The 15,712-nt window shown below is 54.3% G+C and overlaps 1 protein-coding gene across 2 annotated transcripts in view; it reads right to left on the bottom strand.

The window, feature by feature from the left end:
• Vps35l (VPS35 endosomal protein sorting factor like) overlaps nucleotides 1-15,712 on the bottom strand; it is a 99,421-nt gene that overhangs the window by 59,153 nt on the left and 24,556 nt on the right. For both annotated transcript variants that reach the window (XM_047533125.1, XM_047533126.1), the window contains exons 9-12: nucleotides 10,344-10,403; nucleotides 4,002-4,098; nucleotides 3,377-3,424; nucleotides 2,064-2,157 (exon numbers count right to left, since the gene is read on the bottom strand). In XM_047533125.1, the coding sequence (XP_047389081.1) occupies nucleotides 2,064-2,157; nucleotides 3,377-3,424; nucleotides 4,002-4,098; nucleotides 10,344-10,403 (299 nt within the window). The remainder of the gene's footprint in view (nucleotides 1-2,063; nucleotides 2,158-3,376; nucleotides 3,425-4,001; nucleotides 4,099-10,343; nucleotides 10,404-15,712) is intronic.

A 15,712-nucleotide genomic window follows, 5' to 3' on the forward strand; every position in this document is an offset into this window, starting at 1 on the left:
CCCCAAGTCCCTGGGGTGGTGCCTGACCGTGGCCACGCACCATATCCCATGCCATGGCCACAGCAATGGGTCCAGGGATAAAGGAATGACTCATCAGGGTCCACTGAAATCAGCCCAAGACTGGCTGGACCTATTTGGGAAAGGCGCTCTTTCAAACCGGGTTTGTAAAGTGGGTAGGACGGAAGTCTGGAGTGGCTGTGCGCTACCATATGTAAAGAGCAAGCCACAGAATAAAAGCCAATTCCTGGCAAGGCACTCTGAGGCCCTAGATCCAGCCATGTCTGCACAACCCTGCACTCTTCCGGACACACAAGTCAATAAACCTGCTGTGGGTTTTGAATAGTAGGAACTAAGTTTTTGATGCTTCCAACAGAAAGAATCCTCACTAAAGCACAGGCTGGGTCGTATTCTTTTTATGTTGAAAGACATGCAGTAACTAACGCATCAAGTCCCCTGGTCCGGCGGTCACACTGACAGGAACCATCTCTGGTGCAGGGCATCCCCTCACCAGCCTCTCAGGGTTGGTCTGCTCTGTCCTTAGCATCTTCTCATTGTCACTGTTTTAGAGTGGCACCTGCCATTCAAAGGCACCTTATATGCACCAAGCGTTACCTTTTCCCTAGTTCACGTACCTCACTTCAAACTTACAACTCAACAGATTTGGAAGGAAGTTCTATTTCCTCCCTTTCCGACTTTAATAAGCAGAATCATCTTTGTAAGACAGCGTGTTCTTCCCCCTGGTGCTAGGGATGGAAACCAGGGCCTCGTGCATGCCAAACAAGCTCCCTGCCACTTAACTGTACTCCCAGTCCCTTTTTTTAAAAACATGACACGGGGTCTTGCTAAGCTGCCGAGGCTGGCCTGGTACTTGTGACCCTCCCGCCTCAGCCTCCAACACTGCTGGGATTACAGGTGTGCACCACCACGCCTGGCCTGATCCAAGTCTAATTCATTACTCTATTACTCAACTGAAATCAAGGTGCCTTCAAAGAATCTGCATGGCCCCCAAGGGGAAAGGCAATGGAGTGCACACAAACCCGGTCAGCAGGGCCCTGCACACAGCAGGCCTCGGCAAGCTCAGCCTCGGGAGGACTCGCGTTTCGATGTATTCAGAAGGTGAAACTCTAAGAAAGACACCTGGCATCCCAGGTGGAAAATCCCACCCCAGAGTCCAGGACAATGCTGCCACGTGGGCCTCTGAGACATGGGGGCCCTGCATCAAGAGCAGGCCTTCATGATCAGTGAGTGCTTGTCACTAAGGACAGTGACCGAGGTGTTCTGACACCTGAGACCACAGGGCTTTTGCACTTGCCAGATGACATGTAGAAGCAACAACTCCAAGGCTCCCTGCTCTTGCCTGTAACTGAACAGGTGTCAGTGTCCGTGGCGAACTCTGACCACAGCTCTCTGTCCCCCAGGAAGTCTGTGGGTCACCAGGGGCAGCGAAGTCTGGCACGAGGTACCCAGAACTGGGAGGGGAGGGGGTTGCAGTGTGAGGACCCCTGCCTGCTGGGGCATCCTGACAGAAGCAAAGCCCCCGGGTAGCAGGAAGGCCCCACGCTCTCCGTGGGTCACTCATCAAACACAGAACGTGGTTTGGCGTCCTCTTGGTGCTTTACAGGAGAGAAAGCCAACTGACTCCCACCAAGCCCCCCACCTGGTCACCTGGGCAGCAGCCCAGGTCAGTCCTGAAGCCTGGGGTCAGGCTACACAGGCCCTGTGGCCTGCGGTCACACCAGACAGACAAGTGCACACTGAGCCAACCCTGCAAGGGGAACAAAAACCTCCAAAACACAAAACCAAGTCATCAAGGCAAAGGGACCTCAAGTCAGAGAAAAGCGACCTGGATGGGAAAGGCCAGGCAGGCCCCCAGCGAGAACTGAGGGCGATGCTGAAACCAGCGCGCTCCCAGGTGACCTTCCGTGTGCCCCGAAGCCTGTCAGGGTGAGTTGGTCCACTTGAAAGTTACTTTTAAAAGAAATCCTCCAGCTCTACTTTCTGTGGAAGAGCTGTGTCCTAAAATCAGCAGCTAAGGAAGCCCCTCCACGGGGGACAGAGCCTACCCGGCACAGGTAAGCGCGGGCGTACACGGACACCAGCGGGTCCCCGATGCCTCGGATCATGCAGGTCAGCCTGGGCAGGCATTCCGAGATTCCCCTGTTGGAGACAGGAAAGAGCATCGTCACGCCCCAGGGAGAACTGCTTTTATTTTTAAAATAAGGCTAAACTTCCTAAATTCAGGGAGGAAGACAAACCGACCAACCCACGTTTCAGGAAGAAATCAAGGTCAAAGCCTCAGAGCCTCCTAAGGCAAAGCGACAGCCTCCCCTCCCCAGAGCTCCGGGCTCCGCTCCTCCCGCCATCTGCTGGGCGGGAGGCGGACCCTCACCTTCATGCCGAGGTCACTCAACTTCACCCATCCTAACAGTTCATCCCTCGATGTTCCACTGGCTGGTCACCCCTGATCTTCCCTGGGCATCCACGGTCTCCGGCACTGATCTGGTGTCTGTGCCCCGTGCCCCCAGCACCCGGGGCTGGCCTCTGACACCCCGCCGGGGACCTGAAGCTCATCGCTCCTGCTGCATGGGCCTTCCTCTGCCTCGGGTGTCCCACCGCCCCCGCCCGAGAGGAGGGAAAATAACTTCTTTGGCGACATGTTACCCCAACTACCCCAGATGCCCCAGATCCAAATCGCCCATTTAAGAAAAATTCTAAATCCAATCCAAGCAGGGATCTGTGGAGAGCCGAGCCTCGCCCCAGGCTGCCAGGAGTCACCGCCCAGCCCTGCAGATGCAGATCTGGTCTCCCCAAGCCCTCAGCTGCCCACAGATCCGCGTCCACCATGGACCCAGCCCTGGGGGCAAGGCCTCCACTTCCCACACCACCACCTGGAGGAGCAGCAGCCACTGCAGGCCTGAGCGACTCAGGACCGCGTGTGCCGCTCAGTGGGCCCGTGGACTTCAGACCCCACGCACCGGAGGGGAGACGAAGGCTCAGAGACCGCAGAGCTGGCCAGGGTTCAGTGCAGCACAGCCAATCTGCCACCAGCTGCTCGAGGGACCTTTCCTGGCCCTTGGCTCCTCCCTGTTCAGTTACAGTAGGAGCATAATCCAGTCTCTGCCCAAGTGCTCATGTGGCTGGATCAAGAAACTGAGGAAAGCGACAGGCTTGGGATCCAGCACACACGACACACAGACACCATGGCCTCACCACTCACGTGGCTCGCACGTGACAGCCTTGTAGGAGCGTCACGGCTTTGGGCATTAAAGAGCCCTGGAACGGGACAGAGCTCAGGCTGCGCTCGCCTCAAGAGCAGAGGCCTTGGGCTCCGTCCCCAGCACCGCGAAATAAGTCAATCAATAAAGAGGAGCCTCACGTTTTGGAGAGGAATTTGTTACACTTCAGGATCGACGCCTCCACGTAGCTGTGAGACACTCCGTCAAGGAAATCGACTTCCGGGTGGCCTGCTCCCCGTGGCAAAGCCTGCGCAGTCAGGAGGGCACCAACCTAGGGTCAGGGCCGGGGCTGGTGTTCCATCTATGGTTCTCACGGTTTCATACAAATCAATTTTGGAAACTGTACTGTGTTGATTCAGGGTTGCTTGTTGAAATTCAAAGTGGGTTTTGAGCATTTCCAAGCAAGGCTTGGTGGGGGAAAAAAATGAACTTTTCAAAACTGAGGTACAATTTGCCTGCACACCAAATTCGGTTCTTCGAAACCCACACTGGTGCAGAAAAGCACGACCTCGTCTTTTCATGTTTTTGGAACCAGAGAAAACACTCGAGGGTGACGCGTCTCCACGTGGGAACGTCCCCAAAGGGAAGGAAAGCCTGACGCGTGGCCGCCTCTCCAGAGCAGCACGGAGGACGCTGGCCGGCCAGCGCGTAACCAGGCCTCCCGCAGCCGGCACACCTGCCTCTTCAGGCTGGCCACCTGCCACGCGGCCTCACCCACGCGCAGCTCTCTGCCCGTCCTGAAGATCACCCGACAGAAAAGGATACAATCTGGGGATGAGCTCTCTGATGGAGGCGATCTTGAAGAACCAGTTCAGGCACGTCTCCTTGGCCGTGTCGTTCACGTTCTCTGGAGAAAAGTGATCTGCGATACAAAGCCACCCCATCAGGCTCCTGAACCTCGGGGCCCTGGACGGCCGCCATCGGGTCCTAGGCTGGAGAACACGACCCAGGAGCAGAAGGTGGGAGGCACGGTTCTCCTCCCTCTTTCCTTTGGGCGTTAATCAGAACAGCTAATGACAATAACCACGTGTACCTACGTGCACACACACACGCGCGCGCACACACACGTCCTTTCCAAGTACCAGGCACTGTACAGCGGGCTTTACTGAAATTAACTCTCCTCTTCCCCACAATACCTGTCACAGATGCAGAGACCAAGGCTCAGGGAAGTTCAGAACCTTGCCCAGGACACACAGCGAGCAAATCTAAGATCTAGAACACACGCCGTGCAGTCTGGCTCTGCAGCCTACGATCCTGGCCTCTGCCTCCAATTCAGGCCTGAGCTTCTTGGGGTAACTGGCAGCGTTGCTGAGGACTACAGATGCTTAGGCCCCTGCAAGTGTCACATGAAATACGATCTAAGCTTTTGCTCTAGGTATCGTGTAGGCTGGACTTGAAGGTAAAGAAGGCCAGGGTGAGAAACCAGAGTTGAGCCGCCGGCTCAGGACCAGGGCAGGACTTCCTGTGTCTTCTTGTGGTGAAGCTGCCATTTATCCCATGGTCTGTTCTCTTCCTCTTTAATAGAACTCTCCTTTCTTTCTACTGGGCATAGGGCCATTTCTTCAGCTACGTGTGGTCACGTAACCAATTCTGGCCCCAGAATATAAACCAAGTGCAACTTCTGGGAAATATTTTAAGGGAGGGGACTGCCCTCCCACATTCCTCCTTCCTGCCTGCTGACTGCAATGCAGGTGCTTCAGCTGGAACCTCTGCAGCTACACTGATCCATGAGAGCAACAAGACAGCAGTCAGGGCCCCTGGTTCCAGGGGTTACCCTGCCCTCCCTCGTTATTTTGAGTTGCCCCGCCCTGGCAGCCATGCCTAACCTCATGATATCTAGCTACGTATCTTTTGGTGGTGCTGGGAGTGAGCACAGGGCTTTGCACATGCTGGGGCAAGGACTCTACCACTGAGCTCTATGCCCAGCCCTTTACATGCTGTGAGACAGTCTCACTGATTTGTCCAGGCTGGCCTTGAACTTGTGATCCTCCAGTCTCACCCTCTGAGTCTCTGGGATTCTAGGTGTGCACCACGACTCTCAGTTTACATTCTTTCTTCTAAACATAAATTTACTTCCCAGGTTCGGACTTGATATACATCTTTTTTGGTACTGGGGATTGAACTCAGGGGCACTGGACCACTGAGCCACACCCCAGCCCTCTTTTGTATTTTATTTACAGACAGGGTCTCGCTGAGTTGCTTAGGGCCTCACTTTTGCTGAGGCTGACTTGGAACTGGTGATCCTCCTGCCTCAGCCTCCCGAGCTGCTGGGATTACAGGCATGCGCCACGGCGCCAAGTGACATACGTCTTAAGGAATAAGTGTGGGGGGGAAAATGAAAGAAGGAAACAACTTATCAATACCATGCGTCCACTCTTGAACTCACAGGAAAAGGACCTGTTCTGCATGGTTTGGGCAGAGATTAGAGCCCAACCCACGACTGGGTATGGTTGAGACTTTTAGAATTCCATCAAGGTGGGAGAGGTTAACCGCTTCAGAACACAGCAATGACCCTGGGCACTCAGCTCTCTTCCTGCTCTGCAGCAACTCATTTTTCACCTGATTTTGCCATGGGTGGTACTTGATTAAGGTGATCAAAAATTCCTGTGGAATCAGCAAAAAAGATAAACCTCTAGGTCCTTCTCCAGCAGAGAACAGGCACTAATCACAACTGCAGATATTCTGAGACTGCAATCTCAAGTATTTATCTATTTTTGGACGTCTGGCATGCTTCAGTCATTCAAGAACCATTTGCCTGCCTTTTTCATAAAAATGGGAGAGGACCATTTTCCCCTCCCTGGTGGTGCACACGAAGTAACTTTTTTTCCCCAAGTTTCAAGAGATTCTCCCAGGAAAAGCTAAGGGTTATTCTTAGATTCATTTGTCAATCTTGTCTTTTGGGAGAGGGTGTGGTGGCATTAATTCCTCTTCATGGGATTGAATCATGAGACTTGAATCCAAAAGCAAAAATAAGTCTCTGAGGTTACATATTAAAATTCTTCCCATTGAAAGAACTGAGACTTGGTAAAGGGTGGAAAAATCAGTGATTCCAGTTGCCTAAAAGAGCTGCAACTCTTGCTAAGTTGTCCTGCAATGTGCACATTGACTGCAAGCTGTACAACAATCTGTATACACCCCACGCTGACTGCAAGCTGTACCACAATCTGTATACACCCCACACGGACTGCAAGCTGTACCACAATCTGTATACACCCCACGCTGACTGCAAGCTGTACAACAATCTGTATACACCCCACGCTGACTGCAAGCTATACAACAATCTGTATACACCCCACGCTGACTGCAAGCTATACAACAATCTGTATACACCCCACACTGACTGCAAGCTGTACCACAATCCGTACACACCCCACGCTGACTGCAAGCTATACAACAATCTGTATACACCCCACACTGACTGCAAGCTGTACCACAATCTGTATACACCCCACACTGACTGCAAGCTATACAATAATCTGTATACACCCCACACTGACTGCAAGCTGTACCACAATCTGTATACACCCCACACTGACTGCAAGCTGTACAACAATCTGTATACACCCCACACTGACTGCAAGCTATACAACAATCTGTATACACCCCACACTGACTACAAGCTGTACCACAATCCGTACACACCCCACACTGACTGCAAGCTATACAACAATCTGTATACACCCCACACGGACTGCAAGCTGTACCACAATCTGTATACACCCCACACGGACTGCAAGCTGTACCACAATCTGTATACACCCCACACGGACTGCAAGCTGTACCACAATCCGTACACACCCCACGCTGACTGCAAGCTATACAACAATCTGTATACACCCCACACGGACTGCAAGCTGTACCACAATCTGTATACACCCCACACTGACTGCAAGCTGTACAACAATCTGTATACACCCCACGCTGACTGCAAGCTATACAACAATCTGTATACACCCCACGCTGACTGCAAGCTATACACAATCTGTATACACCCCACACTGACTGCAAGCTGTACCACAATCCGTACACACCCCACGCTGACTGCAAGCTATACAACAATCTGTATACACCCCACACGGACTGCAAGCTGTACCACAATCTGTATACACCCCACACTGACTGCAAGCTATACAACAATCTGTATACACCTCACACTGACTGCAAGCTGCACCACAATCCGTACACACCCCACGCTGACTGCAAGCTGTACCACAATCTGTATACACCCCACGCTGACTGCAAGCTGTACCACAACCCGTACACACCCCACACTGTGAGTTATACAACAATCTATATATACTGCATGCTGACTGCTAACTACACAACAATTTGCATACACCAGCACAAGTCTTAGGCTTTCCTTCTAACTCATGAATCAACCTAAGAAAGGGCTGTGTTACGCAGGACTGCAAAGTCTTGCAACAAACTAAGAAGTATATTCCTTTACTTCATTTGCTCAAAACAATGCCTTAGGAGTGTTCTGGGCTTTGGAAGTAAAGACAGATGCTGTCTTCAGGACATTCACATTCCAGTGGTGGAAGACACATAAATAAGAAAAAGTAGGCAAACCAGGAAGATGACAATTGAAGGTAGTCAGTACCACAGGACGAAAGGCGCTGGAATAGTGACTTGAGTCAGAGATGGGAAGGGCTCCCTACCCAGGGTGGCTGGGGGAGAGCCCTCAGAGGTGGCTTCTGAGCCCTGAATTATGAAGGAAAGCCAGCTGCGCTTCACTGTGAAGGAAATAGTCCAGGGAGGGGAACAGAGCAAAAGTCCTGGGTAGGTGTGAGTGCGGCAAGGTCGAAGAACAGGAAGCAAGTCCATGGGGTGCAAAGGAAGCGGGGAGCGGGCATCACAGCCTGCAGGGCTGCAGCCGTGAAGACCCCCGCCCCCGCCAAGTGCAACGGAAACCTGAGGGTCTGAGCAGAGGAAAGGCACAGCACGACATGATTCATACCTTGGCACTTGGGATGCTATATGGAGAGTGGGTTCAAAATGTGGAAGTTAGTTCAGAAAAGACTTGGATGTCACAGAGATGTTCCCTCTAGCTCCCCTTATCTTTCTTTTATGGTGCTTCCTGCAACCCTGCACTCTGCGGGCGTCTCAGGAGGGAAGAGACCAATGAGTCTGCGCTTCCTCACTGCCAAGTCCCCACGTCCTCACGGAACGGTGCTTAGAGAGACATGGCAGCATCGCAGTCTGTGTGCACCTGAAAGGCGTGGCGGGAATGAGAACCACAACACAGCAAACCCGATTCCCTCGTCCAGGCTGGAACAAAGCTGTGCCCTGGAGCAGGCAGACAGCTGCTGCAGAGATGCTGGGCTAGGACCGTCACCCGCAGGAGGGCTGAAGAGGGGTGGGGTGGTGCTGGGACAGAACTGAGGCGGCTGGGTTCCATGCTTCTCTGGTTCTCAAGGTGTGTCCAGGTGGTGTATCGCTAACTAGAAAGATTTAAAAAAACATCCACGGGGGAAGAATGACCAGAGCGCACTTCTCCAGGACCTCAAAGACACTAGTGTCTTCTAAAACTCGTGAGGGCTGAACCTTGGGAAGAACCCCTGAGGCAAAGAGCTCCAAGATTCAAGGCACCACTCAGAACCCGATTCAAATGGAAAGAATGCGGGTCTCTTTCTTCGTGACTTCTGCAGGCAGAATTCTGCGGGTAGGTTTCAAAGCTTGTCATTTTGGTTGAGAATCGTCCCCCGTATCACTGGTAATTTTGAGCTAAGTCTGCCCCTTCCCCTTTCAGGTTCTTGGAACCAGAGAAAAACATGCAGATGAAGATTTTAGCAGAAAGAAAAGAATAATGAAGAAATCATTTGAGAGGAAACAAAAGGCTGATTTGTATGGCTCCAGGTAAAAAATAAAAATATTTAGGCAGAATTTTATCAATAAAAGTGCCAATTAATATATTTAGACAAGAATGAGAATTGAATGGGAAAACTGGCCGTAATTTTTAATTTTCTGAGTTCGGGCAGGAAGTCATCTCTGCCCCATTTTTCCTTATTTGGTCCTAAAATGTTTAGATGGTCAGTGAAAATGAGGAGGAAGCAAAATGACTCTAGTAGATACAAAGCCAGAGGCAGGTCCCAGGTCTCTAAGAGGTTAAGCGTACGACAACGGAAGAGAGAACGTTCTAAAACTGCTGGGCTGAGGTGTGGCTCAGTGGTGGCGTGTGCCTAGCAGGCAGAAGGCCTGGGTTCAGCCGCCAGCCCTGCCAAAAGGCTCTGCCACCAAAGAGAACAGCCACTTGGGTTTGATTCCACCTGCTGGCTGAAGTCTGCAGCTGCTGGTGTGGCACAGGGAAGTCCCAGCAGCCAGGTCAAGTTCCACGACAGGATCCAGATTTCTCGAATCCTCAACAACATAAAAGATGGATGGATGGATGGGAGGGCAGGATGCAGAGGAAGGAGAGGGTGAAGGAAAGGAGGGCAGGGGAGGAACCAAGGAAGAATACGGGTTAAGTTACGGTCACTCTGAGGAATGCTTTCCCCTCCTCTCCTGGGAAGCAGCGCCCTGTTAGGAGCGCGGGGAGGCGGGCCAGGTGGCAGGGCTAGCTGTCGGCCTGTGCAACTGTGCTTGGCAGTTCAAAGGAGGGCAGAGAGGAGAGAGTGGTGAATGGCCAGAACGTCACCATCATCATTTTATGACAAGATTCATCATCCACTCGTCCCATAATAACCTCCTGAGAGTCAAACCTGATCGGCAATCAATTTGATGCAAACATCACTTGCGCATAGATTGTGGATGCAAAGCGTCTGCTACTGTGGATTTATTTGACATCATTCTTACGTGTAGCGTTGGGTTTTTTTTTTTTTTTCCTTAAGAAATTTGCTTCCTAGGCCGCAGCGGGAAATGAGCTGGTGTGTGGCTGAGTCTGGGCACCTTTCCACTTCTGCACGTGACGGTGTACTTGCCCAAATTCCTAGCCCTGCCTGTTTGAAAACCTTTTAATGTTTCTGGATGACGGAGATGATCGGAAGTTTTTAAACGTGTTCCTTTAAACACAACAAAAACTACCAGTTGTCACTTAATCCAGACTGGATAAAAACATTCTAATTGCAACTCCAGGGCAGCATAACACACCGAGCATAGCTATGGAGTTACCTGGTAGGACGCTGCGGCTATCCACACACATGGAGAAGATGCGCTCGTAGACCAGCTTTCCTGGAGGAAAAGCACAGATGGGTTAGCGCCACACAGGCGGGAGCCAGCACTAAGTAGACGCCCGTTAATTAGGCACGAGGCGACGTCACCGCCCAGGACCCCTGAACTTGTGAGAGCGTGCTGCCACCAAGTGGCAGCACGTTGGGCCGCAGGGGTAGTTCGGTTTGTTTTTAATCAGAGGTGATTCATCCTTTCTGTGAGAGGAAGAAAAGTGACCATTTTACTGTTCAGAGTTTTGACTCAAACTCGGGGCCAGAGGAGCCTCTGTTTCCTCCATGCGCTCAACAGGAAACGGCCTCATCTATTCTAATTGTTAGATCCGAGGCAGCAACGGCAGCCTGGGGGCTGATCCAGCCTGAAACCATGTTTGTTTGGCCCACGATGTATTTTAATGTTTTTCAATTAGTTACCAACAGGTAAACTCAGAACTTCATGAGATGTGCCCACACGTGCCCTCCTTACAGGACGACAGGCAGCTGCCGAGGAAGCTGCTCCCTGCGCTGGCACGCTGCCCGGGCTGCCCGTCTCCACCAGCTCCTTCCCCCACCTCACAGGGTCTGCCCCGGCCCAGGTGTCGGAATTCGGGATCAACCGGAAGGCAAGCATCACAGGGCAGAGGCTGTGCCTGCTTCGCTCCCTGGCACATGCCCAGCACCCGACCTGTGCCTGGCAGGGAGTGGGTGCCCAGTTGCTGGGTGCCGCAGGTTCTGGAGGTCCTGGGTCACCATCTCGCCACCCGGCTTCGCTGGTGTAGCACAAAGGTGGCCACAGATAACGGGGACACACATGGAGATGGCCGTGCTCCACGGAGCTCCAGCCACAAAGCCAGGGGACAGTCTGGGCTCTCAAACCAGCACAGGGATCTTTATTCTGTGTATGTATTTTAGAAAATGCCAGATCAATATACAGGGGATAAAAATGCCAGTTCACTTTCTGAACCCCCAAATCACCTTGAATGTATAAGTGTTTCTTTACAGAACCCCGTTATTTGGGGCCGTAAATAACTCGTCCTCATAAGTGGAGAGGAGGAACGTCAGAAGGATCACGTCTGATCAGGAACGTGGATCAGATGATATGTCAGTGAGCAGAGGAACCAGCAGGGCTGAGCCGCCACTGCACTAAGTGGCCTGAGACGTGGCTACTGGGGCCGCTGCAGCGTCCGACCGGGGATGCTTGACGGGAGGACTAGGAACGTGGATGCTGAACGCGGTACGGGGAGACCCTTCCACACGCTCAAGCGAGGGCCACAGGGGCAGCACACGCCAGCGGCTGCGGGGCCCAGGCACCGACAGGCCTCCCGCGCCCCCAGCCGGCTGCTTCACACGCCTGGCTGCACATTCAGAGCACCTGGGCTCGTAGAAGGATGTGGACAGCTGCCTCCACCCGCAGAGCAGCCGACGCGACGAGAGTTCAGCCTGCTGCCAAGGGCGACAAGCCCGCCGGCTCTGCCCTCGCTCATCAGAAGCCCCGGGATCCGGGGAGCAAGCCCCAGTTCTCAGCACCGCTGCTGCTTCTGCCTGGGGCCCTGGGCTCCCCATGGCAGCCACGCCTGGCGCAGAGACTCCCCTGTGATGCCCACAGAGCCCAGCACCCGGCTGCCGGCTGCTTTGCCTCGGCGGTCACACAGCAGGTCAGTCACACTGGCCGTTTCTCACCTCCCACGGTGCGCAGAACAGACTCGGCTGGAAACACCCTACTTCTTACGCAAAAGTGTGCTGTCTGAAACGAGCTTCTAAAGACGCACAGGTGTCGTATTTCACCTTCACTAAGAGGCCTTGAAAGAACATTATTTATTTTATTATTTATTTCAAACAAGCTACTTTTAATTTTGTTAAACTACTAAACAACTTTTGAGAAATATCCAATCCTAGACTTATTTCCTTTCTTGATTCATTTTCTTATACATGATGGACAAGAAAGTAGATTAAAACGCAGAGTGGGGACAGACCAGCATTTTCTGGGCACTGTTCAAGTTTCCCAGTGCTGCCAGCAAGCTCTCCCAGGGGGAAGCATCACGAGCTCTGGCTTCCTACACACGCTGGTTTAATCCTCTCCAGAAACCCTCAGAGGCAGGGTCTAAGGCACCCCCATTTTACAGGTGGAGAAACTGAGGCTCAAGTTCATACAACTCTGAAGGAGAGGCAAGCAGGGAGGCCAGAAGCCCACTCGCACCTACAGCCTCTAGTGAAGCCCAACAGAAGCCAGGCCCCGGTCTCTAACTGTGCTCCTGGGGCTTCGACCCCTGTCAATCATTAACCCCCAAACTTCCGCTCCCATACCACGATGCACCTCATGGAGCAAAGACTTAGTGGTGAAAGACGGACGGACCACAGGATCTGTATTTCCACCCAAGATGGCTAGGGTTCCACTGCGTGTTTAAAACCAGCAAACTCGAGAGCACCAAAGCACAAGCCCCCTGCAACACCTGCCCGCACAGGCTCCTCAGGGGACCCGAGGAACAGCACTCAGGACAGACCCCGGCAGTCTCCCTGGGGTGCCCTGTTCCTGGTGGGAAGGGAGGGCAGGGCCCGGCAGCTGTCTGTGCTGGGTCAAGGTGAGCCGTCCCCACGGCGCACAGTTGCAAGGGACTCTGGAAGGTGCTGGTCCCCTCCCAGCTCCTGCCATCGCGCACTGGCCGCTCCAGCGCCACTTCCGCTCGTGTCCTGGGCAGCTGACAAGCAGTCTGCCCTGTCCTACGAGAGCCCAGCACACGTCCTCATCTCAGCCTCTCCTCTGCACAGTGCGCCTGGGGCCGTTCCTCTGGGGACAGCGCACAGCCGCATCCCTGGGGCACCTGGACTTCTGCTGTACGAATGATCATGACTTAACCAGGCCCTTCCGAGGGCCATCTGGGTCACTCCCCGTCTTCTGCTATTACAAGTGGCACGAATCTCCAGAGGTGAGATTGCTGGGTCGAAGGCGTGCAGGTTTATAACCTCCTCAGTGTGGGACACTGTCCCCGTGAGCACCAGGAGGAAAAAAAAGCAGGTGTGAACGCAGGTGCCCTGAATGTGGGTCCCAGCCCTGCCGCTCGCTGTGCTGTGCCTTAGGCCAGCAACTGCCTTGTGCACCCTGGATCCCTCGCCTCTGAAGTGGGACGACAGACCCCCCACAGGCCTGCCACGCGGACCACGCGACTCGTCTGCAGGTGGCGGGACAGTCTGGCCTGAGCACAGCCCTTGTTGAGGGCTGATGACTCGTCTGCAGTCGAGGTGCGCATCTCAGCCGGCTGAGCCTGGCTGGGCACGGGCAGGGCTGGCAGTGTGGCTGCAGGGGTAGGAAGTGGGTCCCCTCAGTGCCACAGCGCTGGCCGTGCTCAGCACACAGGGATGCTGATCGTGTGCAGGGAAGCTGCCGAGGGAGACGGAACAGGACGACCAGGAGGGCCGACAGGGCCACTGGCCTCTTCCCGCTGACGTCCAGCTGTGTGCAGGACAAGGCGAGGCTCTGCGGATGTGACCTGACGCCTCGCGGAATCCCGCCTCCCCTGGGTCACATCACCCTCGCCTGACACCAGACGTGCCGCCTCAGCCCCCCAGCCAGGCCCCCGCCAGGCCCCCCGCCCCCACTCATCTCAACCACCACAGGGAGCCTGTTAGGACCCAAGCGGGGTCACGTCCCCCCTCTGCTGGGGCCCCTCATGCCCCTGGTCACCTGGGTTCCTGCCTCCTCCCCTTGCCTGGCTCCTTCGGACCTTTGCACAAGCTGATCCCCAGCTGTGGACACCTGCCCTGGCCTCTGGCCCCCAAAAACCTGAGCCCTGAACTTGGAGTCACAGCCACCCCTGCCGCAGGTCCCTCCCTTCGCCCTCGCCTGGCTGCCTGTTCTTCCTCCAGAGCACTGATCACCCTAACACACAGTGGGGCGACCCAGCTGTTCCGCGAGTTCTCTGTGCTGGAGCAGAAGGGCCACGAAGGCAGGACGCCACCCCCCGTGCTGACCATCCCGCTGTCCGGTGAGTGCCTGACGCCACTGCTCCACACGTGGAGACGGACAGACGCGGGGAGACAGGAGGACAGGCTCTGACAGCCGCACGTTCTGCATCCTCCTCTCCCCAAGCCCATGTTCTTTCCAGAGCTGTCATTTCTACAACAGTCACTCGGCTGCTGGAAACTCGCCCACTTACGCGCCCTGCCCTGTGCTGATGCACACACGCGGATTTTCACCAAGCTGGAGTCAAATGACACGCACAACCTGTCAGCCGGCACTTTCCCGGTGTTCCCACTCAGATGGAGACGATGTCACCCCATAGACCCTGGGAACCGCGAGACCACAGACACCATCTGGGGACCACCAGACGTCACCTCCTCGTGCCTTCACGCCCACCCCTCTCAACTTCCCTTTAAAAGGGGAGCTGGGAACCCTCAAAACTCACCCCTCACTCTCCAGAGCACCGTGTGTGAACCTGTGTCCCCTGCTCTCCTGAGTCACTCTGCCTCGACTGATACCCTTAAACCTGTCTGTGACACTTGTCGGGCGCCCCGCTGGTCCTGAGCTGTGGCTGCCTCTCCAGGGCTCCCACACCTCTTCAGCCGGGCTGCCCGCTCCGGGCCCGGGTGGCATCCATTCTACTTTTCTTCAGGCAACACCACCTCTTTCCTCCTGGATCCACCCAGGCCTAAAGAGTCCGTGTATTTCATCCCGAGATGCCACGCCTGTGAGAAGGGACAGGCGATCCGAGCCACACGCCGGATGGGATTCCAGGTCCCCTGTGGCAACACTTGAAGCAACTCCCCCTGCCCTGAGTGACGAGCAGGCAAGCTGATGGAAGCAGAGGACGCCTTGGGACACTCGAGAACGCAGCCGACCCAAGGGACAGCACGAGAAAAAGACAGGGTCCCGATACAGTGTTCGAGCTCCTGGATCCAGCTGTGCCTGAAGCCAGAAACTACTCCTGAACTTCTCAGCATGATTCACTTGTCTTAGCTAATACACTCAGGCCCTTGGTCTCCTCAACAGGCCTAGGACGTGCAGAACTGACTGGGTCTAAGTGACATTTTGTTTTCTGACCTATCACATCTTTTGACGGGCTCCTCCTTGGTAAGACGGCAGGTCTCTGCTCCGACCTCCTGTGCTCGGCTCTCAGACACCAACGTTTCACATTTCTCTCAGGCACCTCCTTGGTGACCACATGTGGCCTAGGGAGCCGCCTGGCTTGGGCCAACTGCCAACTGCAGGATGCTCGGGTCGACCCACCAAGCGAAGCAGCAGGCGAGGGTCTCCTGCCCCTGGGGGTTGTCTCTTCGGTCTCCACATTTCTACTGGGCTCCAAAAGATCATGCTGGCTCCTGCGTGGACCAGGCATGGGG

This window comes from Sciurus carolinensis, chromosome 18 (assembly GCF_902686445.1).
Source record: "Sciurus carolinensis chromosome 18, mSciCar1.2, whole genome shotgun sequence".
Taxonomy (NCBI): domain Eukaryota; kingdom Metazoa; phylum Chordata; class Mammalia; order Rodentia; family Sciuridae; genus Sciurus; species Sciurus carolinensis.